Below are 14,378 nucleotides of genomic sequence, written 5' to 3'. Positions count from 1 at the left end.
ATCTGCTCAGTGGCATTCTGCACACTTATGGTTTTTTTCCTTGCTGTAAGAATTGTTATAGAACCTTATAATTAAAACTTTCTAGCAAAACTGCATTATTTTTTCTCTGTGTAGGAAAAGTAGCCAACAATGATCTACTAAAGAGTAGATGGTTTAAAAAAACCCCAACCCTTTCTAAGTATTGAAGGCCGTTTAATTAGGGCAAGATAAACAATTTAACAGAAAAAAAAAAATATAATATAAAAGAGCAAACCGATTTCCAGCAATATTTAGTTTCCTAAAAACTAACTGTAAACTGGAATGTTTTAATTAAAAAAAAAATCAATTTTCCATTTGCCAAAATTCTAGACACTTTGAGGATTCTTTTTTAAAAAATATCTTTTCCCCAAAGGAAGCGGGAGAGGGAAGAGTTACCGAAGAGACAAAATTAGTGGTGAAAAACTCTGGCAGAAAATTTTATTTCTGCTAAATTCGGGTATAGCAGTGAAGACTACATTTTTGGTTAGGAGCTCTTCTTAAAGCAAGGAGTTTGCTGGCATATTATTTTGAAAGAGAGCACAGTAGGATGACTTCTTTAATAAGTGGGCATAAAACCCACAGATTAGAAAGTCTCGGAGTGAGAGACAAAACCCCCATGCGATATCTGATTTCTTTGCCAAAGCAAGGAAGGTTTTTAATAAAGGTCACAGAGAAATAATCTCCAAAGACAGCAGTGTCTCTTTCCCCCTAAATGTTTACTCTTTTATTTTGCTCCTTTACAGTGAAAGGCAGACCTTAACACGCGCGCATACACCACACATGCACACACAAAAGGAAACAACAACCAAAGAGGAGGAAAAAAAAAAAAAAGAAAAAAAAAAAGAGCCTGAAATTTTAGTTACACCACATGTGGTTTTCATTTGTGAAAAATGAACAAGCTGTTTGTGGTTAAACTGTCTAATCTGCTGTTATCAATCTAGCGCTGCATTCAAGATTTACAGGATACATCAGCTTCTGTGCCACATTAGCTGTAAAAGGGAGAGGGGGTGGGAGGAAAAAGGAGGAGGAGAGAGTTTATCCTGAGGAATAATATTTCCAATGCAGCCACACTCACACTACATCTGGTTGTGCTGGTAGCGGCAGTTAAATTGAAATATTTCACAGCGTGTGTCAGAAACATGCAGAATGGTAATTATGACAGATCTGATTAAGCCTGAGTGCCACTAGCTCCCTGGCCAGCTCCGGTTGTGCAGGTGTGACCTTGTGCGTGCCTGCGTGTGTAAATAAAATTAATTACAAGCGAGAGGGCGAAGGCTTCAGTGACATCACAAAGCGGAGAAACTCCCAAGGGGGAGACCTAATGGAATATTTTCCCTCAGTCTAATAATACAGTTCATATTGACTTGAGGTAATTAGTGGGATCATTAAAGCAGTTTTCCCGGCGTATTTGGCTGCCTGATCAGATTAGTGAAAATGTTCTTCAGAACAAGCCCTGTGTGGTCTGCCAGAGAAGGAGGAAATAAAAAGCAACAAAGCATATTTTGGAATGATAAGCAGCGCTGGACTTTTTACACGGCATTTTGCAGGGCCGGTCTCGGGAGCCTGGGCGCCCGACTCTCCTGACCGATTCCATCTTTCATCCCAGGCGCACGTGCTCCCGCTGCGTGTCATCTAAGACTTCTAAATATTTGTTCCTCTATCCTTCAAAACTATGCCGTCCCTATCTCTCGCTGCTTAAAAACAAACAAAAAAACCCAGATAAAAGCCTTTTGGAAGTGGTGGCCTTAGAAGAACTACATACAGGGGGAAGGGAGAAGAATAAATACGTGATCAGCAACCCCTTACCTCTTCCCAAAAAGATAACAGAAGATTGAAGGCACGGGTTTGAGAATTAGCAACATTTTCATTTCCTAACGAGCTTATCCCAGCAAAAAAAAAAAAAGAGAGAAAAAAAAAAGTTTAACTATGATATAAAGTCTTCCACGGTAACAGAACACAGAGCCCTAATCAAGAAATGGACCATTTGTTTAAAAACAGTCTATTGAGCATGCTCTACCTTGCAAATGGAATATGCCAAGCTCTGTCACAGATGGCAAGCTTTGACAGTTCCCATCCGTAGCGTCGATACTCGACAGTTCAGCACAAGATCAGTGACATTCTGTCTCATTAGAGCCACGCTAATTATCACAGCTAGTTTCAGGGGAAACCATGTGTTGCAATGGTCAATTTGAAGGAGTCTGTGCATCAACAAACTGGTAATAAGGATCAGACACCTTATTATATGACAGCATGCTGCCTATGATCTGATTTACTGAATCAGAGGTACTGAGGCAACACTGAAGCCTGATGGGTTGTGGAATCGCGTGTACACAATGCGTATCTAAAATATGCTTTAAAAATAAAATGGAGCTATATAGAAACAATACAAATAAAAATTTTAAAATGGTGAAGTTATAATGAGGACTTTCTCCATTTGTCATTAAGATATGCAGAGATGTTCAAGATCTTGTCAGTCAGTTTTAGCTTTAATCAAATCATATAAGATAAATAATTCAAAATGAAAACTGTAAAATTATGGATTATGCTAAATTATAATTCATTCCATACCCTGATTTTTCAGTTTCAATAACATGTACCAAACATTCCTTATGTTGTACCGTCTTGCTGCTTTAACAGAATTCTATATTTTGTAAAGAGGTTTCTCTGCTTGGCTCTCTTTTTTTCATTTGTACATTTAATTACTTGAACTTGCACTTCTCCTACCTTCTCCCGCACATTTGCGCCCCTTCTACTAGACAAAAATCATCCAACTAAGAAACCCCCCTTTGCTGTTTCTGGCCACCTGCGGGGCCGCATCCTGCCAAGCGCTCAGCGGTCCCAGCACCTCCCGGGGCCGTGCTGCAGGCTGAGGCCACACGAGCGTTAAGCATTAACTCTCGACAACGTAGGGCAGGTGTGCACCGCATCCCCCAAGGGAAGCTCTTCTCAGGGCTCAAACATACAGCCTTTCCTGAAGCTGCTACCAGTTCTTCAAACAGCCTCTACACGGATTGTAAGTGGTGTTTGAACAGCCCGTACTGCTGCCTGCCTGGCTGGGAACCTCTAGCTGGAACCGATGTGACCCCACGTGTAAAGCGAGCTCAGGGGTGCACTTTTTCATCCGTCTAGCAACAAACCCGGCCTTAGCCTTATGTGTTGAAAGGGCTGCCTAACCCCAAAGATCTGTATGAAGAGGTAAATATAAGCCTCTTACCAATTAAGTATTTTCCATCCTTTACCTTGGCCTGGAACTATTTCAGGTTTTAATGTTTTTTGGTTTTTTTTTTTTCCCCTCTATGCAGATTTCCATGGGCCATTGCATACTGATATGAACAACCTCAGAGATTTTAAGGCAGTTTCTCTTCAATGCATCTTTGTTGATTCAAGAAGTTGCAGTCTACTTTTTACTAGCAGGACTCACTGAAGTCAACCCACTCCACCTAGGTCATACCGATAACGTGGGATATGGCCAGGATCATTGCTTCTCCAGGTCTACCCAGATTGAGCAATGAGTGAGATAAACTGAACTCAATTTTTCTACCCCCTTTCTGAGAATTTATTAAAAAACAAAAAACCAAAAAACAACCAAAAAAAAAAAAAAGGAAATTTCCTGAGGTTTTAGCCTCTCTTTACGAGAAAACGTGACGTAAAAGAAATCAAGACATGGAGTAGAGGAAGGACCTGGAGGGCTCTAAGCATTCCTTTTGTTCTCGCAATAGAAACCCAAAAATCTCTTTTCCTACGACTCAGGCAAGACAGAACACACTACGACTCTGCAACATGATATTTTGTGAAAGAAACAAATCAGTTCTATCTGCCAAGTTTCACAGTTTCACTGAATGACACGCTGCTTTATGGGGCAATTCTTGATCGTGCACAGAAGCCCATCTTGCTTTCTCAGTTCACGCTCTCGCTCTCCCATTCCCGCTGACACCTGATCCTGTCCTGACTCATGCTGCTCATGGCACCTCTTCAACTGCCAGAGCAATCATGCCGGGGTAGTGGGGAGGGGAGGAAATAAAAATTTTATAATAAAATTTAAAAAAATATAGGCTGTTGTGTGTTGTACTTCTGCAGTTAATGTTTTCTGACTACTGTATCTCACCTTCCCATGAGGGCAAGGAGTTTAATTCCAGGTGGACCCATGAAATGATGGCGGACCTCAGAGCACTTTTTTTTTCCACCTTGTGTCTCCCCATGCAGTATCCCTCCCCGCTTCACAGACAATCCAGTGTACACTCATGGTGAGGGGGGGAAAGGTTTTTAAGCCAAGATTTAAACCCAGGATGTGGCTCAGCTGCTCTGAGAAAGACAAAGGCAGGAGACAACTTGATGGACACACAGAGTGATAGGCAAAGGATTGAGCCCTTGCCTGTCCCCCAGGCTGGACCCCACCAGGGCAGCCTGAGGTGCAGTGCCCTGAGGAAATAAATTTCAAGACCCCATTCTCACAGCCACATTGTTACCAGAGGGTTACTCTTGGTGATAAAAAGGTTTCTTTTTCCCCCCGCTGGAAAATTGTTGAATAGATCATTCTATATCTGCGGTAATGGCATGTTACATCTTCGTGCCAGATCCACAATACCGTGCTTGTTCAGTGTGGGAAGCTGTTTAAAAATGACTTTCCTATTAGAGTATATAGCTCAGTCTCTAGATGGAAAAAGCCAGATCAAAGATATAGCATTTATAAAACTGCTGGTTAAAAAGATAAAAGTGAGATAACAGACATCAATTTTTCACTATAAATCTCTGGGTTTACTACAACATTAAAATTTCCAGTAAAAGCAGGGTTTTATATACCTGAACTCTAATGGCCTATTCTGAAAATATTTATGTCAGAAAAAGCATGGTATTTGCATGCCAAAAGCAATTTTAGTGCCAATGTTTAGCATTCCCTTCCCATTTAACTCCTTCCTGTCTACTCTGGAGTGTTAGATACTCTGCCTAACACCCATGCAGCCTTTTGGAGGAGAATGCTCCAGGTGCATAGCAAGGCAAAAAGTCAAACACTTCTAATAAAATACCACTGCACAAAATACTTGCCTGATGGCTTAGGATAGAATCTCTAGCAATGGTCTGAACCACTGATTTTACCTCCATGCTTTGCAGGTGAAACTACTAATTTCCAAGGGGCTAACTGCCTAACCAAAGGGAAAGCCGGGGACAGAAGGACAGGAAATTGGGCAACACGGTGCAACAGCTCAGAAGTAACGGGTCAAAACTCTCCGTAATTAGATGAAATTTATGGAGGTGTGGGTAGTATTCCATCGGTTTTATAGTAAAATTAAAATCGGAGCATGATTCTGTGAGAGCCAAGTGTCTCACCTTCAACATACAGGCATTTTGACTTGGTGAGAAGGGAGGGCATTCAGCACCTACCTGGCCATATATACTGATTGTCAGGATTGATGTTGCAGAAAAGTACTGATTTTACCTAATTATTCTACTGTAAAGTAAACTTACTTAGGTATAATACTGGAGGCTAATGGCCTTACACCATAGCACATGGTGCTCTCAGAAGTACAGAGGTTGATATCATTTCGATTTTTGCAAATTGTCATTTCTTAAATTTAAGAAAGCTTTAGCAACGTAAGCTGATTTTCAGCAAAGTTTTGCTTTCTCCTCTACTTCATAGTATCACGTGAAGCCTGCAGCTTTTCAGGACAAGCCATTAACATAAACGTAACTGCTTAAAATAGAGCAAACATACAGGAGCGCTACAAGTCCCCACTTGCCTTATCTCTCGGGGATCTTAGGTTTGGGGTTTTGTTTATTTGTTTGTTTGTTTTTATGGAATAGAATTAGATTTCAGCATCTGTCACCATCAAGAAAAAAACTCATCCCTGGCTCCCACATGAAAACATTGTAACCAATGCACAGTTACTGAGCCATGATGCCTTAATGATCATTACACAAATCAACTTTTTTTTTGTTTGAAATAACAAAATCAAGAATATGCTTTCATAATTACTGGAATCAGACTGTCAGGTTATAAATTTAATAAAACCCAATATGATTAAATTGTAAAAGTAATGCATACCACACAAATTTATATGTGTGTATTCTTTTCATTTTGACTTATTCAGGTGTGCTGATTAGATTTTAGTAAACAATATTGTTAGTATTGCTGTTCTACCACTAAAAACCAACAACCTGGGAGCAGCCACAAAGCACTTGGTAAACCTTTCCATCTTCCATTTGCACGTATTTTAATAAAGCTCTCTTTATAACATAACTTACCAAAATATACATTAGGCAGACAACTTGCAATAAAAACGTAAGATTTTAAATACTGACGTTAGGTGTTTTGCCAATTACAATTCTAAAACTCCCCAAAGGCACGATGTATTCAAGCAACTTGAATTATAATATCTTTCTCAGCTCCTCAGTATAACCATAGTAACTTTTAAAGTATATATTTTGAATTCAGCAGAATTTGAATTCATTCTGCAGATTATATATTGATCCTTAAAACCACAAAAATTTTAAAGCGTACAGAATGTATACATTCCTACATGCAAAAATAATTGAACATTTGAAGGAATCTTCTAGCTAAGTCCCCAAACTTGTGCAAAACCATGTGCCAGCTGTAGTTCTTTTTCTGCGGGAAAGCCAACAAACTGCCAGCCAAGTGCACCGTGAAACTACAGGTACACAAATCATCTCTCACCCAAGCCAGGGCACGGTCTCACCAACACCACTGCCATCTCCTCCTGCCCCCGTCACCCTTTTCTTGCCCTGCGCTATGACCTCTGCTGCACCAAGCCCCTGTAGGCAGTGGGTTCACTGAGCATCAGGTCCTCTGTCAATCAGGTAACTCTCGCCAAAGGAACTAACACAGTGCCAGGGAGGATGCTTGTTTTTTGCCTCGGTGCTACCTAAATAGAAACCTCCGTGGCGCATCATTTAACAGCTCTTCTGCACAAAGTGCTCTAGTCAGCAGAACATTATCTGCAGTCTTCTGGCTCAGGCAAGCCTAGCCACCTTGCAGATGCTGGCTGCTTAGACATCCAATTTAATGTTGACTCAAATCAGTTCCTTAAAATAAAGACCCTCCAGCAAACAACTATCTTTGTCCACTGGCAGAGCTGTTTTAGGTCACATACTGCCTTATACCATAACTCCAGACTACACTCGGGAGTTAATCAAGTTTTTATATCCAAAATAAGATAAGAGCAGCAATGTTCAATTTTAGAGACTTTAAAAACAAAACTGTTAAGCGACATGTGATTTTATATGATGTGTCCTCCAGACTTTTCACTGTACCTGTAAGTGATCATCCCAGGATTTCCAGTTCTGAGCAGGAAACCAATATCCCCAAATTAAACAAAACAAAACAACAAAGAGGCTCTCTCAAGAGAGGTTCTTTTAAAGAATAAGTTTGGGCAAGCCGCTTTTTTTTTTTTTGTGCAAGGGAGACTTCTTTGCCTCATGAAATATTTCTCAGTACCCTTCACAAGCTCCAATGCAGAACTTTTTACAATACAGATATCTCCTTTAATATACATGGCTTTTGCTTTTTTTGCTTATTAATTGGCTGACTAGTAGTCAACTGGTTACAGAAGACTCAACACATCCAATTTACCTAAGAGGTTACTTCTCTGAAGGAGCTTTCTATTAGAAATAGCACTTAGGCTAACTACAGACCTGAAAGATTGCTTAAGACATAAATTAACATTGCATTGTTTAAACTGGGGAGAAAACTTCTGAGAATACATGCATAATCTCCACAATAAAAAGGAGAAGAACTATGTGTTTGGTGTTGTTTGTTTTCTATACTTGCTAGGAAAGTTTGTACAAGAATCTAAAATTTATACCAATACTCTAAAAAAACTGCACTGCGTCGTCTGGAAGCTTCTGTGCTTCACTTTGACTACCTGTCCCTTTTAAAGACAGCATTGGAAGAGCTGTCCCGCCCAGAAATTTTTAGACTATGCACTTAAATAAATACACTATCACACAGATCAGATCAAAATTACGTGGACTGATAGACTGGCTTCATAACTTAGTTTTGCAGAGAACTGAAATGGAAAGGTGAAGGTGTAGAAAATGGACAGTTCTCTAACCCTGAGTCTTGACATGTACATAAAGACATCTGAGGAGCACACAGGTTGGAAGCTGCTGTAACATTCTATCATAATTAGAAACATTTCAAGAGCCCTGTAATTTCCAATCAAAATTACAGTAATTTCCGATATACGAGCCATGATTCATGACAGAATTTTTACATTTCATGGGAGATTATAGTGGCCTGATGTATGACACACTGAGTACAGCACTAACATAAACAATTCAGTTTAATGTTTAAACAGCACTTGGTGTTTAGAATCCCACAATAAAAGAAACATATTATTGTAGAAATTATCACTTTGACAGTGATTGAAGGGTAGGCAGGCATGTGGCCTATAAAGCTGTAATTTTTACAGTCCACAGCTTGAGTTTAATCATTTTGATATAACATTTTCAAAATATCCCTTTAAGTGCTCCTTACAGCATATAACTTAAGAGACAATATCCTTTCTGTACAATGAAATGCAGCAAACTCCAAAATGTGAGCAACGCAGAAGTCAAAAGTTAAAAACTTTTAAAAGAATACCAGCACTAAAATGCTGACAGCCCAAGAAACATTCATTGGTCTAACTGATCATTATCAGCTTTCTGTGGAAGATGTATTTTTCTATGAAGCTATTTTAAAAAAAGGAAGAATGACTAGTGGACTTAACATTTAATCTAACCTGAAAATTCAAGATTGCAAACATTGGTGCCTCTACCACTTCTTTCAAGCATTGGTATAACTGTATGTAGTCTTTCCCATTTTTCTACATGTTTTTCCTTTACTTACTTCTTGAGTACATTCTCACTCAAATCAATGGTTTTGCATACTCCAGTGATCTTTCTCAAAAGACATGTTGCTTATGATAATCAAACCCAACAAGTGCCTGCTGATTTCACCCTCTTGCCACTATACTTGACAGAAATTCCTCACTTGAAGAAAACAGAATAGGAAACCACACAACAAAGGCTTAAAACTGAATATGCAATATTGTGTGCACGCACACAAGTAACCACGCAGCTATTGTATTCCACAAAGATCACACATATTTTCTCAGACTCAACTTGTATAACCAATCTGTTGGGTTTGGTTTGGTTTTGTTTTTGATGTGGACTGTGCTGCCCCACTTCCCACAGACAGCCTCACCAGTGGGTCTGACTAAATATTTTTTCAAAAAAAAAAAGAGAAACCTTGTGTTCCGCATTGCAACGTATGTAATTGCAAAACACCAAAGCCTTGAGATGAATTTGGCAGCAATAAATAGAGCTCGCCCACGGCTTTTGCCATGTCCATGCCAGCTAAGAGTTGATGAACCTGATGCTTTCTGAGCCACCCAAGACCCATGGGACACAAACGCATCTTGCTGGTAGGGAAGAGGGAGGGACGTGTCACAGGAAGCCGCTTCTCACCCCTGCCTGGTCAAGGGAAACCAGAGGTTTCCTCTGGACTCAGCAAGGAGCTCTGAGTTGTGGCTGGTGTGCTAGCCCGGCTGCTCATTTTAACTCACAGGGAAACAGATCAAAACCGGGGAGGCAGGGAAATAATCACGCAGGACAGGGAGGCCGGTGCGCCCCGGTAACTTTACCTGGCTTTTGGTTGCTGCAACCTTTGCAAACAGTGCTTGGGACACCTTGGCTCTCTTCATCTCCTGCTGAATCTCATCGTAAATGGAAGCATTAATGTTCATGGAATTATTTTCTGTTTTTCCGTTCCTCTCTGTAGCAATGGTAGCAGTTTTGACCTAAAAAATACATTTTATGAGACATTTTTCATTATGAAAATGTTATTTTCTTCTGTTTCCCTCCCCAAGCAGTTCCCTTTTCCATTTTATTCAATTTTGCTCTGATATTCCATCAGCTTTCAGAGACTCAATGTTATAAGTTATCCATGGTTCAGGCAACTGGGAAACAAGAAAATTCAGCACATTGTAAAAGGTGAGTGCATCTGAAATTCAAGTTTTCATTAACTGACCACTGTGAATTTGAATGTCGTAAAACAAATTAGGTGGAAACCTGTCAAACAGACTTGTAGAGACTTGTGAATCCTTACATGATTTCCTTCTCCCACGTAAATTAAGCGAAAAATATAAGTGCAGTATAAAAGAATTTTTAATGAAATAGAAACCTGACAGATACATCTTGATTCATGCTTTAAGTCCAGTACAGTCAAATGCACGATAATGTAGAAAAGTCGTGGCTTTAGATTTAACTTTTAAAAATATTATCTCATCAGTTTAATTCTTAAGCTGTTTTGAAAAAAGCGATAATTTAGAATATTGCATATTTTAATCACTCATTCATGAAATCAAGATAGGCCTTTCTTAAAACTATCAATTCTAGTTGTACTTCACTTACATACATCAAATATTTATTCTTCCTGCAGTCCAGGTCAAAAAAAACCCCAAACAAACCAGGATGAAAACAAGACAGAATGATTACACTACCATCTCTGTGCTGCATCTGTAGCATTAAGGGAAACCATAAAAAAATACATCAGTAGTGTCATGATGGGACAAAGACTATCCTTTCCTTCATCCCTTGTAAAAGATGGAAGTGATGTTTCAACACCAAGAATCATGTCACCAAGGTTACAGGGTAGTTTTTGCAATATCAGTTGAGAGGCACAGAAAATCAGCAGGCACTCAGCTCATCCTACAATATTCTCAATAGTTAGGGGTATTGTCTTTCTTTAGCAGCTACTCTTGCAACACTTGCCCAAGATCAGCGCACCTAATGGACCACTAATCCTAAAGTGGACCATAGGAAAGGAAAGATTGGATTTCTCCCAAGAAGCTGCAAGGTGATAATGCAAAATCAAACCTTTAGATTTCAATTCAAACCTACTGGTTCATCCTGATGTTGTTGAGAGCTGAATTAATTTAGCCATTCAGAAGTTGCATTTCTAGTCTAAGTTAGTCATTCAGGCTACCTCTAAATCTAATGGATGGAACTTGGCACTTCCAGAGGATGATTCAGCCTATATGTCTAAAACCACACTTTCACTATCAGTTTAATCCAGTGCAAGTCAGCATCTTCCTATGCTCTGAAGTCCCTTGAGGTTCAAAAGGAAATCATGATAACATGATAATTCATTTTCTAAGCTCACTCTCTATGAGCTTTTATATGTCACAGGTCTCACGCTATGAGAGTCAAAGGTTTTGGGTGAGAGACTTAGGCAAATCATCAGCCCATTTTGCCTAGAAATGTCATGCTCAATTTGTGTTAACTATGCTCCATGGTGCTTTTAAGATAAAATAATCTAGCCCAGGAACTGGAAGCGCATGCCACTTTTGCTGAGCCTGATTTGTCTATCAGGCTTTTCAGGAGCTGTGCTAACACATGCCCATTAGCTGCGAGGGCCAAAACCGCAGCAAGAACAAGGCGTCTGCACACACTTCCACCTGCCTCCTTCTCACAGGCGTTAACATTTCCTGGTGTCTGAAAACAGGAGTCTTAAATAGAAAAGGGAAATGAACTAAAAATCCTAGAATGTGAAATACAGCTTATGATGTGATTTGCTTTCATCTGAAACCAACTGGTACTTTGCAGCCGTGACCTGGAGTTCAGATGTTTCCTTTTCTGAAGAGTGACATTTTACAGGTGACAATGCAGTAGAAGATGGCCAACCCTGGGCCACCAGCTGCTCAGAAACATTTGAGGCACCTGGCTACAGGCAGCGTGAGGAGCAGCACCGCAGGGCAGGAAAACACACGCCTCACACTGGGCAAATCCGCATGGAGCCACAAGAGCAGGTGCATCTCCTGAACACCACACAGAGAAATAATTTGAAAACTGCAAAATCAGTGGTAATTTTATAAACTTTAAATTAAAAAAAAAGACTCAGTAAAAGATAACTGATAACCAACAGGGATGTTAAATATACAACTGGAGACAGCCTTCTCAGCTTGCATGTGAAAATCATGCTAAGCTAAATCAGAAAATTAAAAAGTGCTGGTTTTGTTAACACACCTTCTTGGACCTCGGGTTTAAATTTTGGCAAAGTTATTTCATTCCTTCCTGAATAAATATTTCTAACTTGTACTTAATCTTTGAGGGTCCTGAGGAGAAGACAAGAAGATGAAGGTATTCAGCTGGCATACAGTAGTCCACAGTATCTTTTGGGAAGGAAAAACTCTGCTCCTGTGATCTTGATCAAAATGTCTCTCTTCTGTAAGCACTGCCTTTTTGATTGCTACTCAGCTTCAAAAGACAGCCTCACATTGTAGCAGTACTTCATAGACCACTTAACTGAGCTGTGAATGCCCAGATCATCGAAAAACAAGACTCACATACCATGTTGGAAGCAACTTAAACTGTGCATCTTGGTCCACACTTTTCAATGCCTGGTTTAATATGGATATGCATTTTACCCAGAAGAATTACTGAAAATCCTCATTCTGGTTAGCAAACCACATCTGTCTTTATACAGGTACAACAAACTCAACAGCATCTAAAATATCACTGAAGTTAAAACAAACAAACAAAACCCCAAATTCCTATTGCCTTCTGTTGATACTGAATTAGGAAATGAATAACAGAAGACACTAATATCTGCATCAAAAAGCCATATTAGCCTGAAGAGCTTCAGGAGCTATAAAATGATGGGTTTGGGGATTATCAAGAGCTGTTGTTCACAGCCATAGCCTCTCCCTCTCCAAATTACATCATTGGCCAAGTATAAAAATTCTTCCCCCACTTCTTAATAATTTCTCTTCAAAGATCAGGTATAGACTGTGGCTGGACTAGATGGACCATTGGTCTGCTCTGGTCTGATGAATTCCATGCAATAATGCTAATTAACCTCTTGGAGAATATCCATACATAAAACTGTTTCATAATTTATACATAGCAAGCATCTAGGCTGTTGTGTTGAATTTAGAATTGAGTTCAAGACAGAGGCTGTTTGAAGCTGGGTTGAAAAAACACCCTCCTCCTCAAAAAAACCCAACAGAAAACAAAAAAGCCTTCAACGGTGCAACTTCAGGACTTGGGAGAGGAGGTGGAAAAAGTGTTCATTTTGGAGAGAAAAACAAAACAAAACATAATCTCTTATCTCATCCACACTTAAGCACAACCTCCCACCCCACCCACACTTTTAGCCACATTTTCTGTTTAGGAAAGAAACCATACATCATCTACTTTTTTTTATTTTTTTTCACAGTAACCAAATTTTTCAACCACTAACTGAGCAGAGGAGCATTCTTTTACAAACAAAACACACTGAGAATCAGAAATTTGTTTGTCCATCTTCCTACCACAAATCAATTAAGTCTTTTAAAGATACTTGAAAAAAAATGACACATCCATCCCTTCCTGGTCTGCCCAGATATATCTTCTCATCAAACAAGACCGATTACAGTAGCAAGAACTTCGGGATTAATTCCATTTTCCTAAAGAAAGGACAGGTTGTTATAGAAGGAACAACCAATATGAAGAGGTTTTCACAAACATGGAAGCTCACTTCTTCCCCATCGAAACCGAAAGAAAAGAATTCTTCTATAACACATTCTCATAAGTACTGTTCTAGCTTGGGAACAAAAATCTTCTTTAATCCTGGTTTAGCTTTTAATATTACATCGTACATTAAAATTCATAAAGTAGTTCATTCCAGGCAAAACAAACTACTTTTCAGTTCTGCTCTGCAAATAGCACAGGAGGTAAAATAAATGCTGTTGCTTTCAGAACAGCTTTTATCAGGACAAGGTTTACTACTCCATTATTACAGTGGCGCCTGGAAGTGCAGTTATAGTTAAGTGTCAGGGTTTCCATTAACTCTCCTCCATGGTGGTTTTGGGGGGGGGGGGGGGGGGGCGCGAGAGGGTTGCATTTATTATTTTGTTCATTTTCACTTGCATTAAATTGCAACTTGGCACAAAGACTATCAACCTAAATCTCAAATTTTGCAGACATAAAAATAAAAATTTTGCTGGTGGTGATGTATGGCATGTGTGTGTGTGTGTGTTTGAACTCCAGGCCTCCACTGTCAAATTTTACAAGAGCTGGTGTTATCCATAGTTCCTTGCAATAGAGGTTCAGTGGTCCTCAACCACCAGCAAAGCAGCGTTCTCCCCAAGACCAGTCTTTCAAGAGCGACAACCTATCTCTAGGGCCCAAGCTGAAATTGCTTTAGCAGGAAGGAACTGTAATTTATCTGTAGTCAGAGGGAGGCCAGGATTACATTTATGAAAATGAAGGGTTTTGTCAATTGAGTACCCAGAAACATGACTCACGCAAGATTTGTGGATACTACTTAAAACATTGCCTTCTTAAAACTATATTCTGCTCTTGATGTTACACGTACTCTGTTT

The 14,378-nt window shown here is 39.6% G+C and overlaps 1 protein-coding gene across 8 annotated transcripts in view; it reads right to left on the bottom strand.

Moving 5' to 3' along the window:
• The window catches only part of SATB1 (SATB homeobox 1), a 93,090-nt gene that overhangs the window by 17,220 nt on the left and 61,492 nt on the right, over positions 1–14,378 (bottom strand). For all 8 annotated transcript variants that reach the window (XM_065830680.2, XM_065830684.2, XM_065830685.2 and 5 more), the window contains one exon: positions 9,657–9,812. In XM_065830680.2, coding sequence (XP_065686752.1) covers positions 9,657–9,812 — 156 coding nt within the window. The remainder of the gene's footprint in view (positions 1–9,656; positions 9,813–14,378) is intronic.

This window comes from Patagioenas fasciata, chromosome 2 (genome assembly GCF_037038585.1).
Source record: "Patagioenas fasciata isolate bPatFas1 chromosome 2, bPatFas1.hap1, whole genome shotgun sequence".
NCBI classification, from domain to species: Eukaryota; Metazoa; Chordata; class Aves; order Columbiformes; family Columbidae; genus Patagioenas; species Patagioenas fasciata.
This window is presented reverse-complemented; position numbering and strand designations above follow the sequence as displayed.